Source organism: Ammodytes marinus, assembly GCF_949987685.1.
Source record: "Ammodytes marinus genome assembly, chromosome: 15".
Lineage (NCBI taxonomy): Eukaryota > Metazoa > Chordata > Actinopteri > Uranoscopiformes > Ammodytidae > Ammodytes > Ammodytes marinus.
Genome location: NC_137219.1, coordinates 3154978 through 3182513, shown reverse-complemented (window position 1 = coordinate 3182513; position 27536 = coordinate 3154978). Strand labels below are relative to the sequence as shown.

Sequence of the window (27536 nt, the reverse complement as noted above, 5' to 3'; positions counted from 1 at the left end):
GTCGGGATCTTTACTATGAAAAAGACAAGTTGTTTTGAGAGAAAAAATATATTTAAATTATATAATATTTTAGTTTTTTGATTTATTTATTTTTGGTTTGCATTCCATAGTGAAGCTCTTTCCCTTTTTGTTTGTTGCAGATATTTATTTTATTATTTATTTATTATTATTATTATTTAGACCTTTTGAGAGAGCAAGAACATGATGTTCTTTTTGAGTTTACACTAAAAAAAATATGTAAAAAGAACTTAATTGTGTGATTTAAATGGCTTCACACTTTTAGATTTTACAACTTTTTTGGGTTGTTCAAGCCTTTTGTTTTGCCATTGAATTGAAGATAAATGTTATACTCTGGTTAAATTATATTACAGTTTAGATTATAAGATTATACAGTATAAAATATGGGTGAAACTGACTGTGTACCAAGCAAAGTGCTTATTCTTCCTTTGAGGTTTCTGTTATTGGGGCGTTTAAAGGTGTAGTCAGTGATTCAGACGCTTGTTGTCAAAATCCCTTTTTTCAAAATCAGTGAATATCTCCTCACGATCCTCTCCCTGTCTGTGAATTGAGAAAAAAATACACAGCCTAGGCTCTGTATATAGACATGTTGCTAGCTACAGTGGCCCCCTTTGTTTACATACCAGTTTACAGAAACTAAGCTGTGTATCAACACTGGATTTCTTTTCAGTGCACACACACACAGTACAGTCAGGTAGCGTATTTTGAAAAAAAGTGATTTTGACAACAAGCGTTCTCCAGAATCACTCACTCCGCCTTTAATTTTTAAAAGCACTTCTAAATTAACGTTTTAAAGACAGAAAACCCCTTTGCACACGATGTAATCAAATTGTAAATAAGTTCAATTCAGCTTCTGCGATTTCAAAAAGACGTTCTCACAAAAATAAAAACAAATCAAAGAGCATTGAGGGATTGGTTTATTCCAACCGGCTGTTATTCCTTAACATTGTGAATGTGATGAAATGATGAATAAATAGATGCGTTTAGTTATGAAAACGTTTTTTTTTTTTACTGAAAATGAGCATTTTTTAAAGCCAAATATAGCGAAATGTTTTGAATTGCCTCACGTTGCTACGCTAGCTAGCTACCTGCATAAGGAAGTGAAACCGTTTTTCCTGTTCCAACACTTGATAAACATTTTTCCTGCTGAATGTCCGAGCTGATCTGTACACACACAGACAGACAGACTGACACGGGCTCGTAATGTGCCTGGAATCAATAAGTCTCAGAGAAATACAGTCGGCTACTGCTTCGTTACAAGTGACAAACTTTACAAGTATAAGGTTCAAATTGTTTGTTACCAATCCTCCATCCTGAAAATGAAACATGCATCACTACCGCTACACCCGAAAACAGTAAAATAAGTATAAAATTAAACGTGTTTAAAAAAAAAAAAAAAAAAAAAAAGATTTTTTGAATAGTAAGCGATTCTAGAGAATGCTTGTCAAGTAGACATGTTTCTAGTTACGGTGGCCCCTTGTCCACATCTCTGTTTACAGAGCCTAGGCTGTGTATTAACGCCAGCTTTTCCTTCTTCTCCAGCCCACACACACAGGTACGAGTAGAGGATCTTCACTGATTTAGTTATTTTCACAACAAGCATTCTACAGAATCGCTGACTCCAGCTTTAACTCTCGCAGTAATTACATTTTTATAGAAGAGGCCAAATTGCATTAGTGGTTTAATAGATTCTTCTTTGCTTTATTCAATCTGTGTCTTTAAAAGGCACAGTCCATTCACTGGCCCAAATACTGAGAGGGAGAGAAATCTAGATTTTTTAAATATGTTCACAAATTAAAACTTTTCTTTTTTTTTTTTTACACACAAACGGACAGACAGGTGACAGGGTGGCCGTCACCCACTTCATCTCTTTCCTTAAAAAGGTGCACTATGTAACTGGGTTTGTCAGAGAAGTGAAAATGTTCTAAGATATATACTCATAACTGAATAAACAAACATTTCTCACAGGAAAATTGGAATCCCTGGAACACAGTTTGAAGTTAGAAAGCTTCCTAAAAAGTTATTGTTTCACTGTTGTTTACAGCAGCAGGGCCCACAGTTTGGTTTACAAACATATTCTAGTCTAACGTTTGGTTCCAGGTGCTTTATGATATAATTTTTCAATACCAGGAATTACTTATAGAGTAAATATGTTTTGTTAACCAACTGCAGGCTAACCAACTGCAGGCCCTGCTTATTTAAACTGAACCCCCTCAAAGCTACATAGAGCACCTTTAACACATGCTTTGAGTTTACATTGAAAACATCTTGGTGCCGGACATATCCATCGAAGGACAGGCAAGTTTAAAAATTCAGAAAAACAAGAGAAAAACCAACAGTATAGTACAGCAGTGTGTGTGTGTTCAGTAGAGTTGCGCTCCGTAGCCAAATGTCTGTTTAATAGCCTGGAAGTAGTATCTCTTCCACCCCTCTTTCGTCCGCTCCTCTTCGTTGTCCGGGACGCCCCGATAGTCAACCTTCAGCTCCGTCTCACTGCTACGGTCCATGAACGACATGGTGATAGTCGCATAATGCTCTGAAAAATACAGGTACGATGAAAGTTAAACAGGTATACAGAGGTACAGCAAATGTAGAATAAAGTGATGAATGGCCCTAAAGTGGGTTATGCGTTTAATTTTAGGGCTTAAGAAAATCATTCTATATTTTGATGATTAATGACTCTGCCCTTGAGAATGTTTATTTAATTAATTTCTTAGCTTGTGGTCTTAAAAATGTATACTTTGTCCAACCAACAATATAAAAAATATATCAATTTGGTAAGTGGTGGGCAAGAATGAGAAAATATTTGGCATTTGAAATAATTAATTGTTTCAGCAAATGTAGTTTACACAGATAACTTAATTTTAATGTTTCTTAAAATCTAAATTACATAAATGATTCAACGTACCACAGGGCCAGTTGTTATATCGCCACTTCATTACTATTTTCTCATCGGCGACCTGGAAGAGAGAGAGAGAGATTTATTACATTTCAAGGTCACTACAAATGTGACATAAAGTATAAAAATAAGAAACTATGTCACTGATCTACGTGAGTCTTACCAGCTCTGTGAATTCTCCGATTACATTTCCATCTAGCAGACGGAACCTTCCGCCTTTATCTCCGTCCACCATCGCCGGGGCGTGTGTGAACGCCTGGACCATCTGCAACAGACACAAGTATCAGATACAATCTTTGGTCAAGTGCTGGTAACTGACTTGTTTAATGTTTTTACATGGTCAGGAATAGTGGGTGTGTTATTTTACCTGTCTATGCTCATGGGCTCTTGTTTTGTGCTATGCGTTGTATTTTTGTATTTTTTAAATTGTTTTGCTATCAAAGCTATCAACCTGCCAGGGACTACAGATGCAAATGAGCTTGTGTGGCTAAATCTGCCACATTGACATAATGGACTCTGGTGTTCATAGTAAAAGTGGAGATAATGATTCTGGAGAACGCTTGTTGTCAAAATCACTTTTTGTAAAAAATCTGTGAATATCTCCTCATGATCCGCTACCTGTCTGTTCTCCAACAAGAGTTCCTCAGAATAGCTGACTCAACCTTTAATTAATGTGCCTTATTATCCCTTTAAAATAAAGAAATCCAAAACATCAAAATGAGTATTAGCTGATGTGTTTTCAGCAGATACCCGAGTGCACTGACCTCCTGGTGTAGAAAGACCCGGTAGAGGTCGGCCGGTGACGTCTGGAACATTTCCTTCAGGCTGAACTTGCAGGTCGGGATCTTCACGCCGGTGTTGACTGGAGCAGCCGAGTTGCCAGACGAAATCTGTTTCAATAACAACAAACATCTGTTAAGGGAAGACAGGCTCTACTGGATGGAATATACTGCCATGTGTATTGATGTGTATAGGGAAAATATGCTAAAATGCTAACTGTTCATGACTGGAAAGTACCGAAATATCGACAAACGCCTTGACAAACTATGCTGGTTTTTGTATTCATGCAATGTCAATTCATAAGGCTCTGCCTTCCCTTAGCCTGTTGACTCTTGCCCTCCATGCTTCTCCCTAGATTATTACTGTGTATTATGATTGGTCTTATATAGTTTCTTTATTTAAATGTTTTCTTGTACGGTTTGTTGTTAACATATATAGTGCAGGGACAAGAGCTTAGTCTGAATATGTGACAAGTGGCTGGAGATCTTTGTGTGAGTGACTGAATGTCAGAACCAACCGTAGTTCTATCGTGCGTGGCTTTGGACTGCGAGGAGGTCTGGATCTTGGCCATGCCGTTGGCTGAAGGCAGGATCATTCCCTGGGTGAACTCTGCAGGGAAAAATAACAACAACAAAATAAGAGCTTAAAACTATTTTATTTTTCATCACCAAATTGAAAGTGTTTTACAAACAGCACAATAAAAAATAAAATAAAAAACCTGCTTCAAGCCTCAAAATATTTATTCAATACGTAGAGCAAAAGTTTATTCTCCACATTGCTCAAATTTATGTTGTCTATTTAAATGAGAATTTCTTTCTTCCTTTCTTTCTTAATTTAATATGAGACTGACTATCACCACTTGCCTGTTTTTAAGAACCCGACGTAGCTCCCCAGCGCCTGGCGGATCTTGTCGGCTCCTTTGGTTCTCATCAGACCGGTCAGAGGCGTCTCAGGCTCGTCCTTATTCAGCGACACAGAGATCTGAGGGAAATACCACAGGCAAAGGCGTCAACACACTTACTTTCTGTCTGTCTGTCTGTCTGTCTGTCTATCTACACTCACTCAATCCTATTCAAAAAGCTGTTGTATTGCGCTATTGTATGACTATTTTAGAACACAGTATTGCCAAAGCATTACATATATTACAAATAAACTCACTCACTCACTGTCTCTCGTACACACATACACTCTCTCTCTGTCTCACACACACACTCTGGTTGCGTTCCGAATCGCATACTTTCTACTATATAGTATGTAGAAAAAAGATTTAGGATGTCCCGATTCTTGTGGCCAGATTTAGGATGGTTAGAAGTACCCGGATGTCCTACTTCATGCGGCCAAGATTGTTAGTGTTGAAAACTGCATCCTATTTGGGAGATTCTGACCCACAATCCAGTGCGCACGTGAAGTGACGTCACATCGACGAAGCCTCCATATGAAAACAAACGGGGATGCGACGGATATAAAAGCAAGAGGCAAGATCAAGGCACAATGTTATGATGAAATAAGAGAGTAAAGTATGTCCCAATAGTATGCCTACTGCATCCTAACTAGATTATTTTTATCGTCAGATGTATGTAGAATAGAAAAAAGAAAGAGTATGCGATTCGGAACGCAACCTCCGTCACTCACTCACACACTCCCTCACTCTTATTGATCTTGAGTGATACTTACATCTAGATCCTCCATTCCGTTTTCGTCAGAAAGGTTTGGAACCTCAATTTCTCCTTTATAAAGGACTCCTGTTTTTGACTTTCCTGGTGAAATAAAAACAGAGAAGTCAGAATCTTCCTGCTTCAGTTGAGACCAGATCGATACACTGCAGGCGAATAGGGTAAGATTTCTTTAATTATAGATATCAACATGAAACTTTGCCAGTTGATCTCTTACAACAACAAAAAAAATCAGAAAAAAGCCATACTAACGTCCTCCCTCCTACATACTCACCAACATGTATATACTACATACTGTCTACTAAACGATTGATTTGTGTATGCGAGGTTCGTCGGACCGTTTACACTGAAGGATACAGAAGCAATAAAGAATTAAAAAAAAACTTCTGAGTCGTTTGAAAAGGTTGAGTAGGAAAAGTAACCTATCGATCCATATACAAAATCTTTCCGGAAGTAAGTACTCATCTGGGCATTTCTCGCCTACACAAACTCTCATACACAACCACAACATACTCCAATTGGTGTCAAAATTAGTATGAGAAGGGCGTTAGTAGGGCTTTTCGTACACAGACAATCACTTTCATGAAAACACATTCAACCACCAGATCATTCTATTACTCACCGGTCCATGTTGCCTTCAGGGTCCATTCATAAAAAAAGATAAGTTTTCCTTTGCGGTTGTTAATGGAGGCTTCTCCTTCCAGCTTGCTGACCTCAGTCACCTCACAGCTGCCCTCCTCGTTCTCCACAGTCAGACCCAGGACCAAAGCTTTTAACTTGTCTGAGGACCAGCCTGTTGCATCACGTTCCGTCCTGCAAAACCCAGCAAAGATGGCAGTGGTGAGAAAGACTATAAAAAACGGTTAAAAAAAAAACACAAATTTGAAGATGTTTTTTTCTTAGATATTTACAGTGAGTCCAGATATATTCTGCTATATGTTTCCAATATGTAAAATGTCCATATACAAACTAAGATTTCTAAAGATGCAACAGACATCAGTAAATATATTATCTATCCATTTATATAATCTATTCAGGCATGGATAAGAATAATATTTTGTAAGTAAAATATAAATACAAGAAGTATGTCTGTATGACTGAATGAGTAGTATTTTATAATGCATAATATGCAGCTGAATGCAGTGTTAAAATTGTCATTCACGTTGCGACTGATTTTTATTTCATTTTTATTGTGGCGTATAAATCGTCAATGTAAAAATGTCCAGAGATTTAACTATATGTGTGAGACAAAGATATTCACTTCCGGAATGGATTATGTTAGTGTAACCATGGCAAATGTGTTGCAATCCTACACTAGTTATGGCCACTTTTCTATTGCTAACAACAACAAGATAGAGACAACTGATAAGACTCTTAAAATCGGGAATATGCTTTACGGACTAGCTAATTATATTCATCATACATATTTATAGATGTTAGATAAAAAAAGGGACGACCTCGCGTGTTCTGCATCGCTATACTAGCGAAAGCCAAATCTTTCTAACCTCATATCTGCACTTCAAAGTATGTTATTAACCCGAAACACATGTGATATAAAGGACACAATGTAATTAACAACCTCAATGCATGCATTACATTTGAGGCTACAAGCTAAAAGCTAGACGCGAAGCTAACTGGAACAAAAACGAGCATAAATCACGCAAATGCTGCCGTTTTACTGTAATATAACTGTTTATTTCACCTTTAAAGACGTTTATGTTTAGCCCTGACCCCTACAGAGGAATGAAATATTAAAAATAACCGGCGTAGATTGACATGAACGCCAGCTGAATACATGAATAGTGTGGTGTTAGCATTAGCAGGCTAGCTGTGTCCTCACCAGTGCCAGTTATTGACATTAGTGGCGTCGGCTCTCTCTTCCACGATCCAACGAGGGTCTCCTTCTCCCCACTTGGCCATTTTGGGAAGATTATAAGCGTTACAGTTGTGTTTTTATCTCGCCGAGATTCCGTTAGTTTGCCGGTGTCTGTGTGTGTGTGTGTGTGTGTCTCCCGGTGCACGTTGTTTCTAGAACCGTCTGGCAGCTGCCCCGGCGGTGCTCACGCGTTTAAGCGCCGTGCGAAGAAAGTGCTAGAAACGGAACCTTGTGGAATGTGTTACTACCGGAAGTTGTTTTATTTTCTGAAGAAGAATAGTTCCGCGTCCGAAATGATAAATCAAAACGATTGTTTTTAAATGTGTGAGAAACTGGGTAACGTTACTTTATCTTGGTCTTGAAGTGTACTGAAAAGAATGCATTTTTATTTCAGTGATAATTTAACAACAAAGTGCCTTATTAAATCAATTTAAATTTAAAATCTATAGTGTAACTTGAGGAACACGAGGGGGGTGACACCAGTTTGTAAACGCTGCTGTGGAGCTGATAGGCTATGAAAAAGTTACGCGCTGTAGCTTTAAAATGATAAAAAGTTCAATTCAAACTGCATCATACATTGTGTCACTGATAGTCTCCTCTCTCGGCACAGAATGGAGTCACAGGAGGGAATGACCTTGCTGTCCCAAAACATTGCTACAAAGAAAACTACTGCACTAGATATCACAATGAGCATATGACGCTGAAGCTAATGTCTTTGATACATAGAGAGTTACTGGCTGATCCACTGGGCTGCTTTGTCAATTTACTTTTAAAGCTATAGTGCATAACTTTTTCATATTACATGAATCTCCAAACAAGTTGATACAATAATAAGGATATTTGGCTGAAGCTAATGTCTTCTTTGATACATATATAAGGCAGGTTTCGTAGACATGGATTGAGCCTAGTCCTTGACTAAATGGAATTTTTAAAGGAGATTGTCCATTGATAGAACAATTTGGCCCAGGACTATAGCTTAATCCATGTCTGTGAAACTGGCCCATAAAGTTACTGGGTTTGCATTGTCAACATTACAAATGACATGTGAAGCAGAAGCTATTAATCAATCAACTAAAGATGTATTCAGCGATTCCGGAGAAAGCTTGTTGTCAAAATCATCTCCTCACAGTGTAAATACACAGCCTAGGCTCTGTTAAATGGGCATGTTGCTAGCTACGCTCTGTGCCTTTGATTTATATGCCAGTTTACAGAGGTTAGGCTGTGTATTAACACTGATTTTTTTCAGGGCACACACAGTACGGACAGGTATTGTGAGGAGATATTCACTGATTTTGACTAGAAGTGATTTTGACAACAAGCGTTCTCCAGAATTGCTGAGGACCTCACCTTGGGCTTTAGGAAATGTAATGTTATGTAACTTTATTTAAACAGGGACAATGTACAAAATAATCATTAACCTTGTTTAGAGAAAGGAGAGATGCATTGTACCAGGTTTTAGCAAACTGCTATTTTCAACCTGTAGTCCCTGGGCAGGTAAGAAAAATAAATACTACAAAACTAAACTAGACACAACAATATCTTAGATTTTTATTTAAAGATATTTTTTGGGCATTTTTACGCTTTATTGATAGTGCAGAGAGACAGAGGTGAAATGGGGCAGAGAGGGGAGTGACATGCAGAGAACGACCGCGGGTGGGAATCGAACCCGGGTCTGCTGCTGGGCCCGGCGCCTGGGGGGGGGGGGGGGGGGGGGGGGAATAATATCTTAGATTAAACATTAAAAGGATAACAAGATACAATGATATAAACAATATAAACTGCAATGAACATGTATCTTCCTGTCATTCTATAAACAAAACAACTGACCCGATAATGGAAATCATATTCAGTTGAATCCCTAATGAAATGACCAGAGCATTTACATGGCTCCGGGTGAGCTCATTGCTTCAACCAGCAGAATTTACATATTAGACAGTAAACAGGGAAATGCAGGCGCTGTGCAGTTTGATTCTATCCGGTTTCAAAACACCTTTTACAGTTTTACAAGCGCTGAGGAGAGGAACTATACTTTTGTTTAAGATGGGTCAGTTCCATCACCATCAAGTGTCCCAATATGCACAATAACAAGATCAAGGACTGAGTAGGAATACTTCACCCATACGGAACCGGCGTTCTATCATTATAAAATCGCTATAATAATATAATGAATGAGGTTTTTCTTCCCTCAGTCTTCCCTTGGCCCAGCTGTCCTGTTAATCCTGTAACCCTACATTTTCCCATATGTGATGTCACACATGGGAAGATGTAGGGTTAGACAGTGAGACCATAAAACACTCTTTCTGCCTTTTCTCAGGCTAGGATGAACCGATTTCTAAAGTTTTTGCACATTTATACGTAAGATCTCAGAGTTCAATACACCTTCATATTTCCACCGGTGAAGTAGGTCTTTAATGTGATCAATTAAACCTGTGATTTTAGGGCTATTGGTGAAGGATTTAAGCAGATCTAAATCATCAATCACTGAAGCTCAACAAACTATGTAACTGAGGAAAAACACATCAAGCCTCTGCAACTACAATTGTCACTTCTTATGTGCGTATATGTCTTTCTATATTTTGTCCACTTGTGTATATTGGTCCTTTACTTTTTGTATTTAATGTCACTTTTTTAATCAAATTAAAAGGATTAGGAGGAGAGAAAACCAGGTATGAATCATAAAAGATGAGCTTAAAATATTAAAAAATAAAAATAGATCAATCGAAAAAGATTAAACACTGTTATTTTATGAGAACATGTGATTTTGTTTTTTCTATTTAAAATATCAAAGTGAAGAAGAACTTGTGACTATACCTGTCAGATAAATGTAGTTTATTTATTAACATCCCACCACTGGGTACTGAGATTTGCATCATCTAAAGTAATTAATCAACCTCTAAGTATTTATTTGTTTGTTTTTTGCTGATTTAATTAAAAATGTAAATGTGGTGTAAAGGCAGATACATGTAGTTTATTTGTGTTATATTTATTATTTATTATAGTGTTATAGTTTATTTTTATTTTCAGTCCACCACTGGGTGAAGTGAACAATCTGAGTAATTAATCAACTTATAATTATTAATTTATTTTTATTTATTATATTTTTAATTGTTTATTTTACATTTTTTAAATGTGATGTGATAGCAGAACATCTAGAAAAATTCCTTATTTTTTACTTATGTTATGTGAGTGCTTTCACTTAATTTAGTCAAATTAAAAAATCCTTCAGACGTCTGAGTAGCAAAGAGCGAGAGAATCCCAGGGAGCAATGATTATAGAGGAATCCCGGGCATATGGCTCATATGGCTGGGCTGCTGTCGGCTCCCCTCCCCCCTCCCTCTCAGTACCTCCACACACACACACATACACAGACACACACCAGACACATACACACACACACAGACACACCACACAGCAGCAGCAGCAGCGGCGGCGGCAGCGCTAGCACGGAGCTAGTTCAGTTTTTTGAAGCCGTGGCATGAATGATCTCATCTGAACCTGATCTCCACTCGCTTTTCCCCCCCGCCGTCGATCCTATGACCGATTCGGGAATAAAATAACACAAACACGAGGTGAGTACGGCTCCGTTACACAAACCGCTCACTGATTGTCCTTTTAAACCACGTCATTCGGTTGTTTTTTTAACGGAACTTCACAGCCAAAAAGACGCTGCGTAAAAAACTCTTGTTTTTGGGGTTGGAAAGGAGGAAGGACCGCGTAGAGAGGATGTGTGTATGTGTGTGTGGGTGGGTGGGCGCTGCTTTTTGGGGGCTAAATTAGCTTCACGTTAGCATTTTAATTTTTCAAAATGTTAAATGTCCTTGGTTAGAGAGTGAGATAGTGAAAGGCAAAACCGAGCGCTTGTATGTCCCCCTGTGCCTCCCAAAGCTGGCATCGTTTTTCCGACTCACTGAACATGTTAGCATAGTTAGCACAGTTAGCTCCCGTGTGCGTAAAATGGCCTCATTGTCGTTTGCCGAAAAGACAAAGCATGCGGCATTCACGACCGAAAGCGCCTTGCCGCTCTCCGTAGCCACATTTACGGCCCAAATTCGGCTAATTCATAGTGGTTACAGTGTGGTTATTGTGATAGGGGATACGGGGGGACCTGTATGAAGTGTTTTTTAATCATTTTAGCGCGGCGGTGCGTACTGTGAAAGTGCTGGGTTTCAGTGTGCAGTGGGGGATGGGTCATGCCGCTTGAAACCATTGACGTAAAGCGAGGCTGCATTTCTGTTTGGTTCCTGGCTCCTAGCATAATAATACATAAGACAAAAGTAGTAATGCCTCGCTCACACACCCAAACAACCACTGTTTATTATTACGATTTTGATTGCGTAACGACAGGACATGACTAGAATACTACGTGCGTAAAGTCAGTCAAGCGAATTTTGTTTATTTCCTCAACCTTTTTTTCTCTCTCTCACTTTATTACTCATTTCCTGATGTAGGCTATGCCCAGACAAGTTTTCTGAACATTATATGTGTTAGTATCACTCTGGTATATCTAGCCTACCATTGACTACATTCTACATTAAAGGCACTATGTAGATTTAAATTAAACGATTATTTTACTGATTTGATTGATTGGAAATTATCTTGATCACTGCATTCAAGCATCTATAGCAGACACACTATGTCTTTAAGATCAATATTTAGTAATCAATAAAGCTGTGTTAGCTCCACTGTCATTGATGAGTACATTAGTAGCCCAATGACAATGCACTATGAAGTTTTATCATGTTTAAAACTCTTTTATATTGTGACTTTTTAGCTTGTAGTTTTTATGTTAATATATTGTGTTATTGTAGCCACCAGTTTTGGTTGAAGGGAATTGCTGTGAATTTCTATACAAACTATGATGATTGATAGCCTAGTTGATTAGGTAAATAATCATATATCCTTAAATTAATTTCGGTTACACTGTGTTTGGTGCACGAGTTGCATGATGCAAGATTGTCTGCTACAGGTGAAAGAACAAGTGATGAAGATACAACATATGTCCAGTCTGAATTGTATCTTTTCGTTATATATATATATACATTTTTAAATTAACCATTACTATAGTAGTATTTGCATATTTAGAGTATTTCCAATAGATTTAACACCAACATGCTAAACTATATGGTGTTCGAAAACCACATTTATCAATTGCAGTCATGTCCAAACGTGTTCTATTAATTCTGTGTGCAGTGTTCTTTCTCTCAGGTTGTAGGTCTTCCCGGTTGTATTTCTTTAATATTTTTGTGTATTTTTGTTGTACACATTGTTGTTGTTTTTTCCTTAAGGAACTAGTTGACTCTCTCTAGTGTCTCTTGTTTAACAGGGACCAGATCAAATGCACCACACACAACGAAGACAACACAACACATGTCCATAATTGATTTTTCACCCCTTGTATTTTAGATCTCCGGGCACCTTTTTAATAAATTACTTTTTTTCCCCCTATTCTGTCCACTGTCAGGAAATGGTATTGTGTATGCGAGCGAGGACTCTACAGTGTCCAGGTCAAGCAATCAGTGTACATCATAGACACACTTCGTATATTGTTTGAATTGGTTATAACTTTATTCAAAAAGGGTGCTTATTACAGATAATGTCTGTGGTCAATTGGGCAAAGAAAATAGCTGGAATTAAATCTTCCTTTTTCTCATTTTCTGTCACATTTTCATCTGTGTAAAAGAAGCACAGCACCTCCCTCTGTTGAATGTTGAAGGAGTTGACAATCAAATTCAAATTTTCTAATTGGAAATCACTGAATTTCTGGATTAAATGTTTGATTATTTGTTGTTCAAAATATAAAATGATTTGTTGTTTTTTGTCCCAGATTGTGGCTGTAAAGTCTTAACACAACTCTTTTTTTGAGTGCAACAATGTGTTGTATGTACTTTGGCTATAGTGCTTTTTGTTTTGGTGAAAATATAAGGGAAAACACTTTTGCTTTGATGGTGTTGAGATGAATTGTGACAATAACAACAGTGTCTAGTGCATTTATTATCTTGACATACGTTAAGTGGGGATTTTTTTTGTTCAAAATTCCTTGTATTCTGTAAATTCTAATTCTATACTTTTACAGTCCAATCTGTGTCTGTACTATTTGCATTGTACCTGGTTTAAAATTAGAGATTTCTTTTTAAGCAATTAAGATTGATTCACCCAAATTCCCTGGCTTACAGGTTTTAAAACAGTGGAGAGGGACACAGCCGGACACACACTGCATACTATTTTTATGGAAAATCAAATGCCACAGGCTGCTGTCCTGAATTTTCAGTCTATTTACTTGTAACTTGTGTATTTTGGTTGAGAAAAAAGGGCCTTAAATGTTGGCATCGAGTGTTGCTCTTTTCCTGTAAATACATATGTGTATTTGAAACGGTGTGTGTGTGTGTGTGTAAGTAATAAGGAAGTTGACTTTACATTTTCTTCCCCCTTCCTTCAGTGAAGAAAAGTGAAAATCTTGTTCTACTAGTTTCTGGAGCGTGTCGTGTGTGTGTAGAGTTTGAAACCTAATATCCCTTGTCAATATTAGTGGTTCATGGTGGTGTATTGTGAATAATTATAAATGCTTTTTGTTTTTTCCATATTCTTATGACTTTTACCCCCTTAAAAAAGCACCTTATATTGATTAGGATATTTTCTTGATCACAGGTGGCAGTGGGAAGGAATATTTTTTGAATATTGGAAGTGCACTAATCATGTGACATGTGACTTGAGTGCTGTGTTTGTTTATTTTGACAGAAAGGTCTTGTCTTCTAGTCTTCTGTGCTTTCTTACTTTTGATGCAGCGTCGGCATTTAGTTGGTAACCAATCATTGCTATTTTGGGTGGCTCAGTGGTCTGTTAAAAGTGTGGTTGTTCCGCCCAGCAGGAGACTTGCCTCAGACTGGCCTAAAATGGGCAGAAATGGTGCTGAACAAAAGCTGCTTGTCGCTCGTACAAAAGTACTTGAAGCGTTGCAGTTGCAGCAGCCGGGACCTCGCTGCATTGCTATTGCCTGTGCCTCTCAACAGGAAAGGTATAGCAAAAACTACAGACTAGAAACAAAGAACTACAAAAAAACAATTTAATGTTTACTGTAGTTGGTAAAGATAATGTTAAACCGTCACTCACAGCTGTTCTGTTGAGCAGATTGTAGCCCCATAGCTCCTTCATATCCACACACAGATACTACACCACGTAGCCTCCTATCACACTTACATACATAACTATTTGTATAGCACTATTTGTTTTGAAAATTGCTATATAAATAAAGTTATTATACACATAGTTAATTACAGGCCATATTTGTACTTATTTTTTTCACTCATCTTAGCTAGCAACATTCAGGACTTTAGGCTTTTTTGTGTGTGTTGTTAGTGTGATACATTAGTTGTAGCCTCGTCAGAGACTCGGCTTGCGTAACACATAGCAGAGTTTTAGAGCTGCACCTCTGGAAATCTCATGGACTTTTACTAAAGGCTGGTGCTCTCCCTATGTGTAGTTAGTAATTACAAAAAAAATTGTACTCAAAAGAGGATGTTTTCACCATAAAATCTAGATTTTATGGGACTTTCCACGATTGCACATTTACAAACTACCCCCCTTTCTATAAAAATGTCTTTGATTATTTTAAATATTTCACGCAGTAGAGGGTACATTTTGCTTTGTTTTCAATAACTTGGATTTTTTTGGTAAACCCTCCTAACTGATAGTGTAACTGTAGACCGGAAGATATAACCTTGAACACGGAAAGCACCATCTTATGATTACTAACTTGTTGTTGAAAACTACGCAATATTCAAATAACGGCAAGTACTGAGGGACGCAAAGGTCGGATAGCGACCTTAGCATCCCTACAAGCACTGAATTGTTTTTAGTACTACATGTAGAGAAAAAGCAGGATACTTCAGTAAAAGTCCACTGCAGATTTTTAGCAGGTCTATCTCTGACACTCAGCGATATGTGTAACTCAAGCAGAATCTCTGTTGAGGCTACATTACTATTAGTAGATGCACATTAAGTTAAAATCCATATAAATGTCTCCTTTCAAAATATCTAACTTGTGTCTCTGTCTCCCTGGCCGTCCTCCACAGAGAGACACCATGTTCCCGAAGGGCACCAAGCGCAAGTTCTCAGACTCCGCGGAGGACCAGCCTGTCGCCAATGACGACGACCAGAGCGATGCTGCTGCTGCCGCGGCAACAACAGCAGCAGCAGCAGCGGCGGCGGCGGCCGCAGCATCGTCCGCGGCAACAGCAGCTGCGGTCCGAACGCTGTCGTCGTCCTACAGCCTCCAGCGCCAATCGCTACTCGACATGTCGCTGATCAAGCTGCAGCTTTGCCATATGCTAGTGGAGCCCAACCTGTGTCGCTCCGTGCTAATCGCTAACACCGTGCGGCAGATACAGGAAGAGATGACCCAAGACGGCACCTGGCAGATCATGACGCAGGCGCTGGCCGCGGCGCAGTGTCCCGCGGACCGGCTGGTGGCTACGGAGGTGCTGTGCCGGCAGACGGACCCGGCCACGGGAGCCCAAGCCGGGCAGAGTCCCAAGCCGTTCAGCGTGGCCGGGCTGGAGGAAGGCTACCACCACGCGGAGGAGGTGGTGATGGAGGGAGACGTCGAGAGCGAGGTCACCATGTCAACCCTGTCGCCCGTGTCTCCGCAGATGCCGTCGGAGTCCTACCTGGCCGGGCCGTTCGGGATGGGCCCGTGCTGGGAGGACGAAGACGAGGAGGACGAAGGAGACTGTGAGGAAGAGGAGGAGGAAGAGGAGGACAGTGAGGAGTGTGTGTCGGAGGGAGAGGAGAGCGCAGACAGAGACCAGCTCAACGTAGTAACAGCCGTAGTGTCTCCAGAGTCCAGGACAGGGGAGCAGGTTTTTGGGACATTCGAGATCAAACACCCGCCGGCGCCGCCCCCCTCTGACCCGGCGCTAGAGGAGCTGTTTTCAGACGTGGACCCGTCCTACTACGATCTAGATACGGTGCTCACGGGCATGCAGGCCGCCCCCAAAATGGGCCCGTACGACCTGCTAGAAAGCCTTTCTTCTCACGCGCCCACCGCCCTCAGCTCGAGCTCGAGTTGTAGGTCAGATTTGAACGAACTGGACCACATCATGGAGATTATAGTGGGGTCTTGATTCTGAAAACTTTTAAGGACATTTCCCCCCCCCCCCCCCTCCTCCTTCTCTAGGCCCGGGACCCCCTGTGCCGAAAACCCTCAAAAAGACTATTTTCCAAGACTATGCACAGTACTCGCGTGCATGTACTTGTATGTATGTGGTATTGTTTGTTACACATGGAAGATTGTTGGCGGTATTTTGGGTGACAAGGTGGGAAATTAACAGCAAAAATGCCAAGTAGATTTTTTTGGGATCGGTTAGCTAGAGGCGTTAGTGAGATAGTTATAATAATGCTCTAATGGCCCAATAATAGGCAAGTTGGTAGCTGCTGTTGGGACCGCCATGTTTTTATTCAAATAATGTTAATTGGCAGGTTAAAGTAGTGAAAGATGATGAAATTAATGATTTTTTCTGGATTCACAGGCCACCGTAGAGCCTGTGGGCGAGGCGGTTACTTTCCTACTTTGTTGACGAAATCCAAAACTGAACAAACAATATCCGTGCGAGAGGCAAAGATAATTACCTATACCATGACGCATTCTTATTTACGTACTTTCCATGTTTACGTCTGTCATACATTCTGTCATACTAGCTCCGTCTGGGTTCCGCCATTTTGTCCATTTTCTATTTCTTGTTACATGGACTTTGACGAACAATTCATTCACTCACTCACACACTACATACAATACAATGCATCCGGGAAAAAAACAGAACAAATTGTAAATCCAAAATCTATGAATCAATGCATATTTTCCTAAAAAGATTTGAGCAATTATGAATGGAATATATGTATATGTACGTATGTGTATATAGAAATATATTTTTTTGCATTATACAACTGGGGGATTTTTTCAGTATCATTTGATATTATTATTATTTCCTTTCTTCTCTCTCTCCCTCCCCCCCAAGCGGTTTTTAAGATTTTAAAATGTAGCCAGACATCGAGACAGTGTCTTCCCACACGGTATGGTATGAAAACAAGTCGACTGTAACTGGTGTCCATTGTTTGGCATCATCACAACTTTATAGGCACTGTTGTTATTTTTTATCTTATTTTTTCATTTCTCTCAAAGCTTTACGCAGGGCAGGGAAATTACTGCCGGACACTATTCTAAAGTGCTGGTTAAGATTTGCCTGTATCTGGTCCGTTTACATTATCCAGTGGACAAATTTTAAAGTAAGTTTCCGGCCCTGCTTTTTCATACAAAATCGAAAAAACAATAATTTTTTTTTTTTCCTGAAGCATTTGGAGAACTCACGGTGGTGATAACTGCAAGAAGAAGCCATATTTCTTTCTCTCGTTTTGTTTAGTACTTTAACGAACGAAGAGGTCTGTGTGTTAACCCAACCTAATTTATTGTTTTATTTATTGTATTTATTATATCTAGGTACGGACATGCCATATTGACGTATCAAATCAAAACCACCAGGCCCAATGAAATTATATTTATCCAAATTTTTCCCTCCGTTTTTTTGAATGCAGTACCTATTTATTCCTCACACTTTTTTTTTTTAACGATTATTATTATTAGTAATAATAATAATAATAATTAATAGCCGGGTTACTATTCAAATCACTATGCAGCTCTGTCATACGTGTTTCAAAAATGATTGTATACGACTCCAATGTCCTTTAATTCCTTTTATGCAAACAGTTGCCTTTCTCCTAAAGATGTGGAAAAATCGAAATGCATTTTTCAAAAAAAGAAAAAAGAAAATGGTTCCTTGTTAACGTGACGAAGAGATTAAACTCAGGCAAACAAAATGTATTGACAGAAATACAGTATTACGACACGCTTATTACCTTACCACAACACTCCTGAAGGATGTCACTCTGGTCTGAATGGGAGCTAGAACTTCAAAGACTAATTACCGTTGTAAAATGTATGCATTTTTTTATATTAAGGAAAAAAACATTGTAGCATCTTTGTAAATATTTTTTATAATAAAAGGTGCAACTATTGATTGTCTGCTGTGAGTTGGATCATTTAAAACAGTGTTTTATGCTTTGTATTAACTCGATTAACATTTTCGGTGAACATAAAGGATAATGCTTGTGATTTAAAATAATATACTTCTTGTCGACAAACCCATGAAAAGACCAAAACCGACTATACACTGCTGTAGACAAACCTTTTAACCGATCCATATAAGGTCTTAAAAAAAGGCACTTAATCTGCATTCATCTTAAAATAAGGCCTTATTGAAACTTATTAAATAAACCTTTTAGAAAGTCCTAAAAATAAGACATTTTCAAGTCAGATTTCATTTGAAATATCTTTTAAAAATATCGTAATAATTGGTGTAGCATCTATTTTTAGGTGAATATTTAAATTTTCGTAGAATGTAATCTTAATTCTAATTCCAAGTAGCATTTAAAAAAAGGTCTTAAAAAGTCTTAAATCTAACTTGTCCATTAGTGTGATGTTGTGGCTCATTGCATGTGTCTTAAATGGTCTTTGCCCAACAATAGAGCTCTATAGCAAAGAGGATTAAGCTTAATCTTACATAGGATAAAGCCATTGCTGGGTCTTCATGGGATTTGACGACATTGAGAAAAGTATAGAAAATCACCGGTCTCCTTTTAAGGTGTTCTTACAAGTTTTGTGTTAATGCTAGAATGATTGTCACTTCTTATTCAAAGCGATACATCATTGACAGACATGTATTTGGAACTGAATTGCTTGAAATTTTACAGCGTTTTTTAATACTTGTGCCAATATAAGTGTCTGTACACTATACGAAGACACCAAAAGGGTTAAGCAAATCGCACCAGTGTGTAAAGTTTTTAACACTAAAAAATGTCAAGCAAAATCTTTTTTTCAAATCAGAAAATATCAATGATCAAATCAGTAGCAATGAGACCGAAACATTCAATGCTGCAACTGAGTTTAAATCTTTGGTCCATAAGGGCATTTCCAACCAGTAGCTTCAAAAATAAGGTAAGTCATAGAGGTGTTATAGGTGCCTTGCTCAAGGGAACTGCTACACAAACTGCTAAGATTGTCCCTGCGTTCCAAATCACATACTTTCAGATACACAAAAAAATCAGATAAGGAAGATTTTTTTTCTCCATTATGTCAAGAAATGTCAAGAATAAAGACGAATACTCCAAAATGCTATTGGAGTTAGTGGGGCATTTATGTATTTTCAGCATACTACAATTGACTTGCATGTATTGGGACATCCTAAATATTTTTCTGGCATACTAAATAGTATGGAAGTATGAGTATTGGAACGCAGGGTGTTTGTATACAAAAAGGAAACTCAAAGTGAATCATATGAGACTTGGCTACTGTCTGACCTTTGTCCTCACATGCTCTCACATGTTAAGCTGGATCGGGATTCTGCATTTTGCAAACAGAGTAACTTACAATGGACTCAACTATGAACAGGGCTACTGTCTGTTTTGATATGCATAGGCCTACAGCTAACATGGTTTACACTTGATTTAAGAGTTTTCTATTAATAATAAATGTGTTCATAATGTTCATCTTTGCAGCAGTTAAAAATGTGTCTATCTGAAACTGTCAAAACTATTCAACACAACAGGGCCATTGTCTGTTTGCAGCCCAGGACATAGGCTACCAACAGCTAACATTTTCACACTGGTATTAGGGATTTAAAAAATGTATTGAATTATTTTTTATATTATTAGTGAATGCTACTTTTTTTTAGTCAACTGAAAATAGACTGTAGCCATTTACATGCAGTGGCTGGATAAAAATGAGTATGGTCTGAAACTGTCAAAACTAAAGATACCCTATTCATTTGTAAGATTCTAGCTTACTAGGCGCATTGGCCTGCCACCTACTCAAGTCTTGGTTTGCTTTTAGTTAAAGATTAATGGATTCTCTGTGACTCAGCAGAAAAGGAAGGCCGCCCGAGGAAAACCCAGAGTCAAGTCGTCAAGAGAAAGAGACTATTGTGTCTATAACAGAGAAAATAACAGTTAATGTGATTCAGGGACTTCAGCCCAAGCAGTTTTTTTTTTCTTCACAGCTGCACTAGAAATCCAAAGTTTACACCATGTGATGTTAAAGGAACGTGTGTGTGTGTGTGTGAGTGTGTGTGTGAGTGTGTGTGTGTGTGTGTGTGTGTGTGTGTGTGTGTGTGTGTGTGTGTGTGTGTGTTTGTTTGTGTGTGTGAGAGAGAGAACTTGTACAGGAATCTTTTTGAGGACCAATTTAAGCTTTTAACGATCAGAGTGAGGACATTTTTAGAAAGTGAGGACATTTTGCCCGGTCTTCCCTTCTCAAAGGCCTGTTTAGTCAGTGTAAGGGTTGGGGTTAGGCATGCAGTTGTGAAGGTTAGGGTAAGCGGCTAGGGAATGTATTATGTCACTGGGTGTCCTCACAATGATAGAAGTACAAGAATATGTGTGTGTGTGTATTCTGCACACATTGTGCTTTTTTTTGTACATGTGCTTTCAGAGAGGACTGCGCCACCTTCAGGAGCGGGTTAAAGGGCTCACGTTGCATTCAGGTAACCCACTATAAACTCATAAACTTGAGATCTAGTCAAAGATAACCACTTCTCACAAGGTAAAAACAATTGACATGTCACGCGACAACAAAAATAGGACACACAGGTCATAAAATCCAGTGTTTGTCTTATATAAATTGACTAGGCCTCCTTTAAATAAACTACCTTACCTCAAACAATACTAAAAATGTGTGTTAATTTAAAACAAACCCCTTATTAAGCATGCATAAAGATTAAAATTACTGCTACTCACTAGATCCTGTAGCTTTTCTGTATTATTGATCTTTTCGCACTGATGTTACATTTAAATAGCTCACACATTCACATCAGCAACTAGGACTAGAGAGGTTTTAAGGTGGAATTTTATGGCCATTAAAAATGTCACAAAAACAATGGTATAGCCTAAAAATTAGGCTTTTTTAGTAGGCTATTGTCGATAATGTACTCTCAATTCATAAGAGGTAGACAAACAAGGAAAGGAAAGGAGAAGTAGAAGTGCAGCTGTGTGTTGCGGGCGGCTTCAGTAGGAAGAGACTGAAAAACGTGAATGAAGAGTTTCCTTATTAGGAGTTCGCCTCCACCGTCTTTCCGGTCACGTTATCCCCGTTTCCCTTCTGCGTCATCTGGCCATTTAAAATGATGCGTTCAGGTGCTCACTGGCACTTCCCGGGCCGTCTAGAAAATTCTTACGTTGATACATAGGCCAATTGAGGTTTTTTTTTGGGGTCATATTATAAAACATAAATACTATTGAAATACATTGTTGTTCCTTTAATATTCTAATTAGGTCCCCAAGTTGTATTCAAACGTACATGGCATTATAGTCTGGCAAGAGATTTCTAGTAGGTTATAAAAACAGGTTTATAAGTATTGTAGAAACCTAGTGTCATTGTTTTATTACAAAGTAACATGTGACTAAAGTTAAAGTGACAGCACAGAGTCATTTCTTAAAACCTGTCTTATAAAAATACATCACGTAGGCCCTAGACTTTATGCCAACACTTTTTTAAATGTATGTTTTAGTAAAGTGAGATGAAGGGTATGGTTCGATTCAATTAAGTGTTGTGTGCATAAGAGCAATTCAGTCTGCCTACAGTAGTAAAAAAAAAAAACAGAACGAAAAATAGTCATAAGTAGCCTAAACAAGAATAGGCCTAGACTACATAAAATACAAACCGTAATAACATTGGAATGGCTGCCTATAAAAGCACTATTAGTCCGCCAAACTAAAGCTGTGCTAAATTTAGCACTTTTGAAGTAACCTGCTTTAAACCATGCTCTCTAAAATATCAGCATCTTGGTCGGCTTCCAAAAGAAATCCAACATTTTGCAGCTCATGTGTGCTCTGATAGTACTTCTGTGTTTTACGAGACGCACCAGAACGCAGCAGTAGCTCGCACTCGCAACAGACGTCCGCACATTCGCTGCCCCGTGAGTGGCGTAGGCGGAGGCACGTACAGCGGGGGAACGCACCAATCACAGCCGACTTAGAGCTCTCGTACCCCGGCATAGCTCCTCCTCCTCCCCCCGCCGCTTGTGGAAGGACTGAACCACCAGCGCTACATTCCTCATATTCTTGGGCTTCGAGTCGAGAGCAGAAACGAGACACGACGCCGACGGATTTCATTCAACTTATGACTATATCTAAGGACACGTAAGGTTGTTTTTATTATTAAATGTATTAATTTGTTCGCTTTAAATACCCTCAAGTTTGAAATGTCCATTTGAAATTTGAATAAGGTTTAAAACGAAGGTTGTAGGCTAAATATTTCCCCCACTGAAGTCCGTCCGGGGACCGTTAAGGGGTTATGTATGTATGGGGGGTTGTTCTTGGTCAAATAAGTAGGATGGAGGCAAACAATTGTCTTATTTAACGACTTTAAATACACGAAATTGTTTGAATACGTGTTATAATCGTGTATTTCACTTTATTTGGTTGTTTTTCATTAATTTAACTCAAGCGAAGGAGCTTCTTCTTATCTCTTAAAATGGGGGGGTCAAACTCCATTTAAAGGGTCTTCTTGTGTAGGCTACTATTTGGAAAAAAAAAACATTATACTATAGACAATGACTTATAGTAGCGAACCAACCCATGTCTGTATGGATGAGTAAAGTCGCCCAGCCTGCAGGAGTGTCTCATATAGTGAGTCATTGTAATGTGTAATATTCACTTTACAAATGTCTTAAATGGAAATCTACTAGACTTAATAGACCTAAAGTTTGAGCATAATTTGTCTGCAAGTCTTATTACATAATTGGTCTGCAAGTTTTATTACAATTGTTAGAAAATGGTATTTAGGAGGAGCCTATTGATTGGAAATGAGAGGGAAACTAGCCACGAGTGCTAGGTTGCTGCTGTTACATAAACTGGATGCAAGGGTTAGGCTACTACAATACATGATGGCAATGCAGCCTGGTGTGATCCTAGTATAGGTCTATGTCTCAGCTACTGTTGTTACACTTGGTTTTTATATTGCTTTCAATTGAGAAGACAACACTGACTGATAAATATTGTGTGCTTGTGTCTCTGAAAGGAGGAAATGATCAGTTAATTAGAATTGAGTCAATTTACAGAAAATTAATCTGCAATTATTTGGATTATGAATGAATCGTTACAAATTGTAAAATTGTTTTGTACATTTGTTTATTTGGATCTGTTTTACCTCAATGTTAGTTTATGAATAGTCCATGCAATTCACACTGAAAATAGTTTTTATAAATACTATATAACATACATACATACATGCACCCTCACAGTCATCTGAAACATATCATACATGCACATTTTCACATACAAAGTTACAAAGTTTACAAAGTATTCCAAATTGCCATAACTACATTTAAAAAAAAATCCTACAGCATTTAATTTTTTTAAATGCATATTGGTTGAATACATTGTAAATCAAATCTAAAGCTAATCTGTATATCTGTAAATCTAGGACGATGTTGGGTCGCGGAGTGAAGCGGAAGTGGAGTTGCCTGGAGGAGCTGGAGGCCGATTCCCTCCACGCTGCTTCTACCACCACAGAAGAAGTAAAGAAGAAAATTCATGAAGAAGACGAAGGCGTTTTCATCGATTCTCCATCTCCATCTCCATCTCCATCCACCCCGTCCGACGCGAGCCATCGACTCCAGCAACGTGAGCTCGTTCTGGGCTTGTGTTTGGAGAAACTTCAGGCGGGTATGGAGCTCAGCTTGCGTCGATCTGTCCTACTCATCAACACGCTACGGCAAATACAACACGAAATACAGAGCGATCCACCATCACCATCACCATCTCCATCGGAGGCAGTGGAAGTACACCCTCTCCACCCCGAATCCTGCCATCCCAATCAGAGGGTTGATTTCGGGGATGAAATGTCCGTGACGTGCTCTGGATGTTCTGACGTGGATGTGGACAGCGTATCTTTGCCTATGGCCCCAGAAATCCAATCTCAGGATGCAAACACTCACACTAACACTAACAGTAACATCTCACCATCGGACCAGCACAAATCACTGCCTACTGCTGCGACGGTTAATTCAAACTCTTTTAGCGATGCAGTGAATGCAATGGGTTACCTAGGCGATTTAGCCCTAGATGATATATTCGATGACATTGATACGTCGATGTACGAGAGTTCAGATTTGACTTCTGCGTGGTCGTCGGGCTCCCTGTGGCCCTGTGTGAGTGTGTCGCTATGGGCGGAAAATGACGTTAAAATGTGCTCTTCAGGCCACCATAGCTCGGCTGGGAGTATCCAGACCTGTCGGATGGATTTGAATGAGTTGGACCATATTATGGAGATTCTGGTAAAATCTTGATCGGCAGAAAAACAAACTACTGAATATAAACTGCACTGCTTGGCTGATCAAGAATTTGGAATTGAATACGGGGAACAAAGACTGATTTTTAGGGTTGTTTTGACTCTAATGTGACCTTGTTTTTTTTCCATAAAACTATTTTTATTGACATTTATTTTATATTTTTTTTAAACAAACATGGTATTTTTTAAGGTTCCATCTGATATTATGTTTGAAAATGTTTCTAAAAGTTTCAGCAAATTTTAGGCAGAAGAACAACAATTTATAGTTTTAATTCTCATCTATGAAGAACAATCAAAACTCTTGGGTTATGTGCCTCAAATTGACACAAAATCTTTATTATAGAGATGAAGAATCTATTTTTAAATATCTCATAAGATTTGGGAAACATCCACTCTTTAACCCTGACACTTTAACTGATGCAAAGGCACATATGGATATTTCTAGATAGTTACCTGGTGGATCCTGGACCCACTGTACCAAGAAACAGATCATATGCAGTTAAAGGAACAAGTTCTGTTTTGAAAAGTGCGTTAACTGTCTAGTAAAAGTACATATGGCAAGTCTACAGTGTACGTTAAAGTGTCTAAGGGGGATTTTTCTTAATCTTAACAAAATTTGAATACAGATGGAGCCTTAAAAGTCCAAATTTCACACTGTATGGACATTTTTCTCGCCTGTTTTGTTAAGTTTTAGTTAAAGCATTCGCACACATCCGAGTAAAGAAGGAACCTGAGCTGTTATATCGGACCTGGGTTGATTATTAATTGAAATCCCTTCAATAACTTAAGAGGGTGTGTGAGCTTCAGCCAGCTAGAGGGCAAAGGCCAGGGTTTCCTTCCAGTAGTGGGGCTGAGAGTTTATTTTTTAAAGCTATAGTGCGTAACCTTTACATATAAGTGAATGTTGGTTACATTCAAACCATCGCCAGAACGAGTTGACACAACATTGATTAAAGCCTATCAGCTCCACAAAGCATTTCTCAGTATGGCAGCGTTAACAAACAGGTGTCGCCCCGCCCTCCCGACACTGGCGCAGGAGCTCATGGGGGTCGATAGAAGTTATTATTGCTTTAAAGCTGGATGGTTTTTATATTTATTTGGCTCGTGGAATTTGAAGAATGTGGCCACTGAATTTTAGGGATTTTACAGGCCAAAGAATTGAGCTTCCGATCCCATTGAAATGAATGCCACGTTCACGTTGTATCACAAAGCAGTGAGAGAGAAGTGAAGTTAACAAGTCGGAAAGCCTTTATCTAATGTTATTATTATTTATGAATGAAAAATCAATCTCAAACTTCAGCAGATTTTATTTGTTCCTTTTCTATATATTAAGTCTATTTGTTTGGGTGTGAGTTTAACTTATAATTTTGTTTCTTTATGACCTTGGACTGTCCGTGCGATGGCTGTTATGTCGACTGCTTTTGCGGACACCCATGCACCAGTGTGAAGTATGAAATCAAACTATCGGAGCCTCTTTGTGAGAAATATATATACCCATAATTTATCCTTCTCGGCAGCTTGTACTTAAGACTAGACACTGCAGGTTTAATAGGGCACATTTTTTAACCTATAGATATCATCAAGAAACTTTGCAATCTAATGATCTACATTAAAACAATTCATTTTTTGTATACATGTATATTTTGGACCATTTACTTATTGTATGAAATATTATGGAAGCAAAATAGCCAAAAAAAATCAGTGCTTGAAAAAATAATATTTTTACCTGCTGTGTCTCAACTTAACCTGAAAATGCCACGTAAAGAACGCCGCGAAAAACATGTATTTTAAATTGTATTGTTTTGGTTCTGACTGAGGAGCTGATCGCCTCAAGTTAAGACTATCAGGGCTTTTTAAAAATGTCGCCACGTCTCAGAATTGTAAAACGACAAACAGAACAGAAGCCTGTGTATTGTTAATGCCCATGATGGTATGTTTTTAATGCAAATGCTGGGTTTTTTGGAGTTTTTAAAAACAGTTTTATATGTGTTTCTACCTGAGACTCTACCTCCTGCTGTCTGTATGTTGTTGGTTTACCTGGACACTCCTGTTTAAGAGCCGTCTGTCTGATTGAAACCATTTAAAAAGGTGCAGTAAGCAATTCTGGAGAATTTTTGTTGTCAAAATAACTTTTTGTCCTGTCCGTACTGGGTTTGCGCTGGTTTGTTGCTAGGCTGGCTAGCTATGATAGGCCAACTTTGTTCACATACCAGTTTACAGAGCCTAGGCTGTGTATCAACATCAGATTTTCAGCGCACGCACACACACACACACACACACACACACACACACACACACACACACACACACACACACACACACACACACAAAGACAGTACGGACAGGTAGCAAGTGTCGTGAGGAGATATTTTCTGATTTTGACTAAAAGTGACAAGCGTTCTCCAGAATTGTTGACTCCACCTTTAATGTTGTTTATTTCATCATTATAACGCAGCTTAAAAATCCAACGATTCCCCTGTCTGACCAAAGTGACCCGTCCTCATCTCAACGTGCCTTACTACTGGACTTACTTTTATTCATGTTGAGGTTTTTTCTGGTTGTCTGAGCTCGAGCTTCATTGATAAAAAAAAAAACAATAAGGTGGAGCCAGTGATTCTGGAGATCGCTTTTTGCCAAAATCAGTGAATATCTCCTCACTATCTGCTACCTGTCCGTACTGTATATGCACTGAAAAATAAATCCAGCCTAGGCTCTGTATTAACACCTTTATTTCAGTGCACACACAGTAGCCTATGGACAGAAAATCGATCATGTTGAGATATTCACTGATTTATTTTTATACAAAAAGTGATTCGGTCAACAAGCGTTCTCCAGAATCTCTCTAACTCCACCTTTAAGAACTGCAGAGAGTTGTTATGTAAAGCAGTGTAAGCCCGA

The 27536-nt window shown here is 38.7% G+C and overlaps 3 protein-coding genes across 4 annotated transcripts in view; 2 read left to right on the top strand and 1 right to left on the bottom strand.

The window, feature by feature from the left end:
* Window positions 1-1408: 1408 nt before the first annotated feature.
* Window positions 1409-7412, bottom strand: ahsa1a (AHA1, activator of heat shock protein ATPase homolog 1a). The gene is made up of 9 exons (XM_080042108.1): window positions 7211-7412; window positions 5993-6183; window positions 5372-5454; window positions 4561-4678; window positions 4215-4306; window positions 3682-3807; window positions 3081-3182; window positions 2927-2978; window positions 1409-2554 (listed from the first exon to the last, which is right to left on the bottom strand). Exons 1-9 carry the CDS (start codon window positions 7288-7290, stop codon window positions 2382-2384), a joined length of 1017 nt encoding a protein of 338 aa, XP_079898234.1. The 5' UTR covers window positions 7291-7412; the 3' UTR covers window positions 1409-2381.
* A 3227-nt stretch (window positions 7413-10639) lies between these two features.
* Window positions 10640-18310, top strand: cdca4 (cell division cycle associated 4). Its single transcript, XM_080042499.1, has 2 exons — window positions 10640-10815; window positions 15316-18310. Exon 2 carries the CDS (start codon window positions 15325-15327, stop codon window positions 16363-16365), a length of 1041 nt encoding a protein of 346 aa, XP_079898625.1. The 5' UTR covers window positions 10640-10815; window positions 15316-15324; the 3' UTR covers window positions 16366-18310.
* A 4106-nt stretch (window positions 18311-22416) lies between these two features.
* The window catches only part of LOC307261843 (uncharacterized protein), a 5197-nt gene continuing 77 nt past the window's right edge, over window positions 22417-27536 (top strand). The window contains exons 1-2 of one of the 2 annotated variants that reach the window (XM_080042501.1): window positions 22417-22491; window positions 23772-27536. The exon at window positions 23772-27536 is cut by the window's right edge and continues 77 nt beyond it. In XM_080042501.1, coding sequence (XP_079898627.1) covers window positions 23776-24636 — 861 coding nt within the window. In that variant the 5' untranslated portion in view covers window positions 22417-22491; window positions 23772-23775 and the 3' untranslated portion in view covers window positions 24637-27536. The remainder of the gene's footprint in view (window positions 22492-23771) is intronic. The other variant, XM_080042500.1, reaches the window with a different exon arrangement.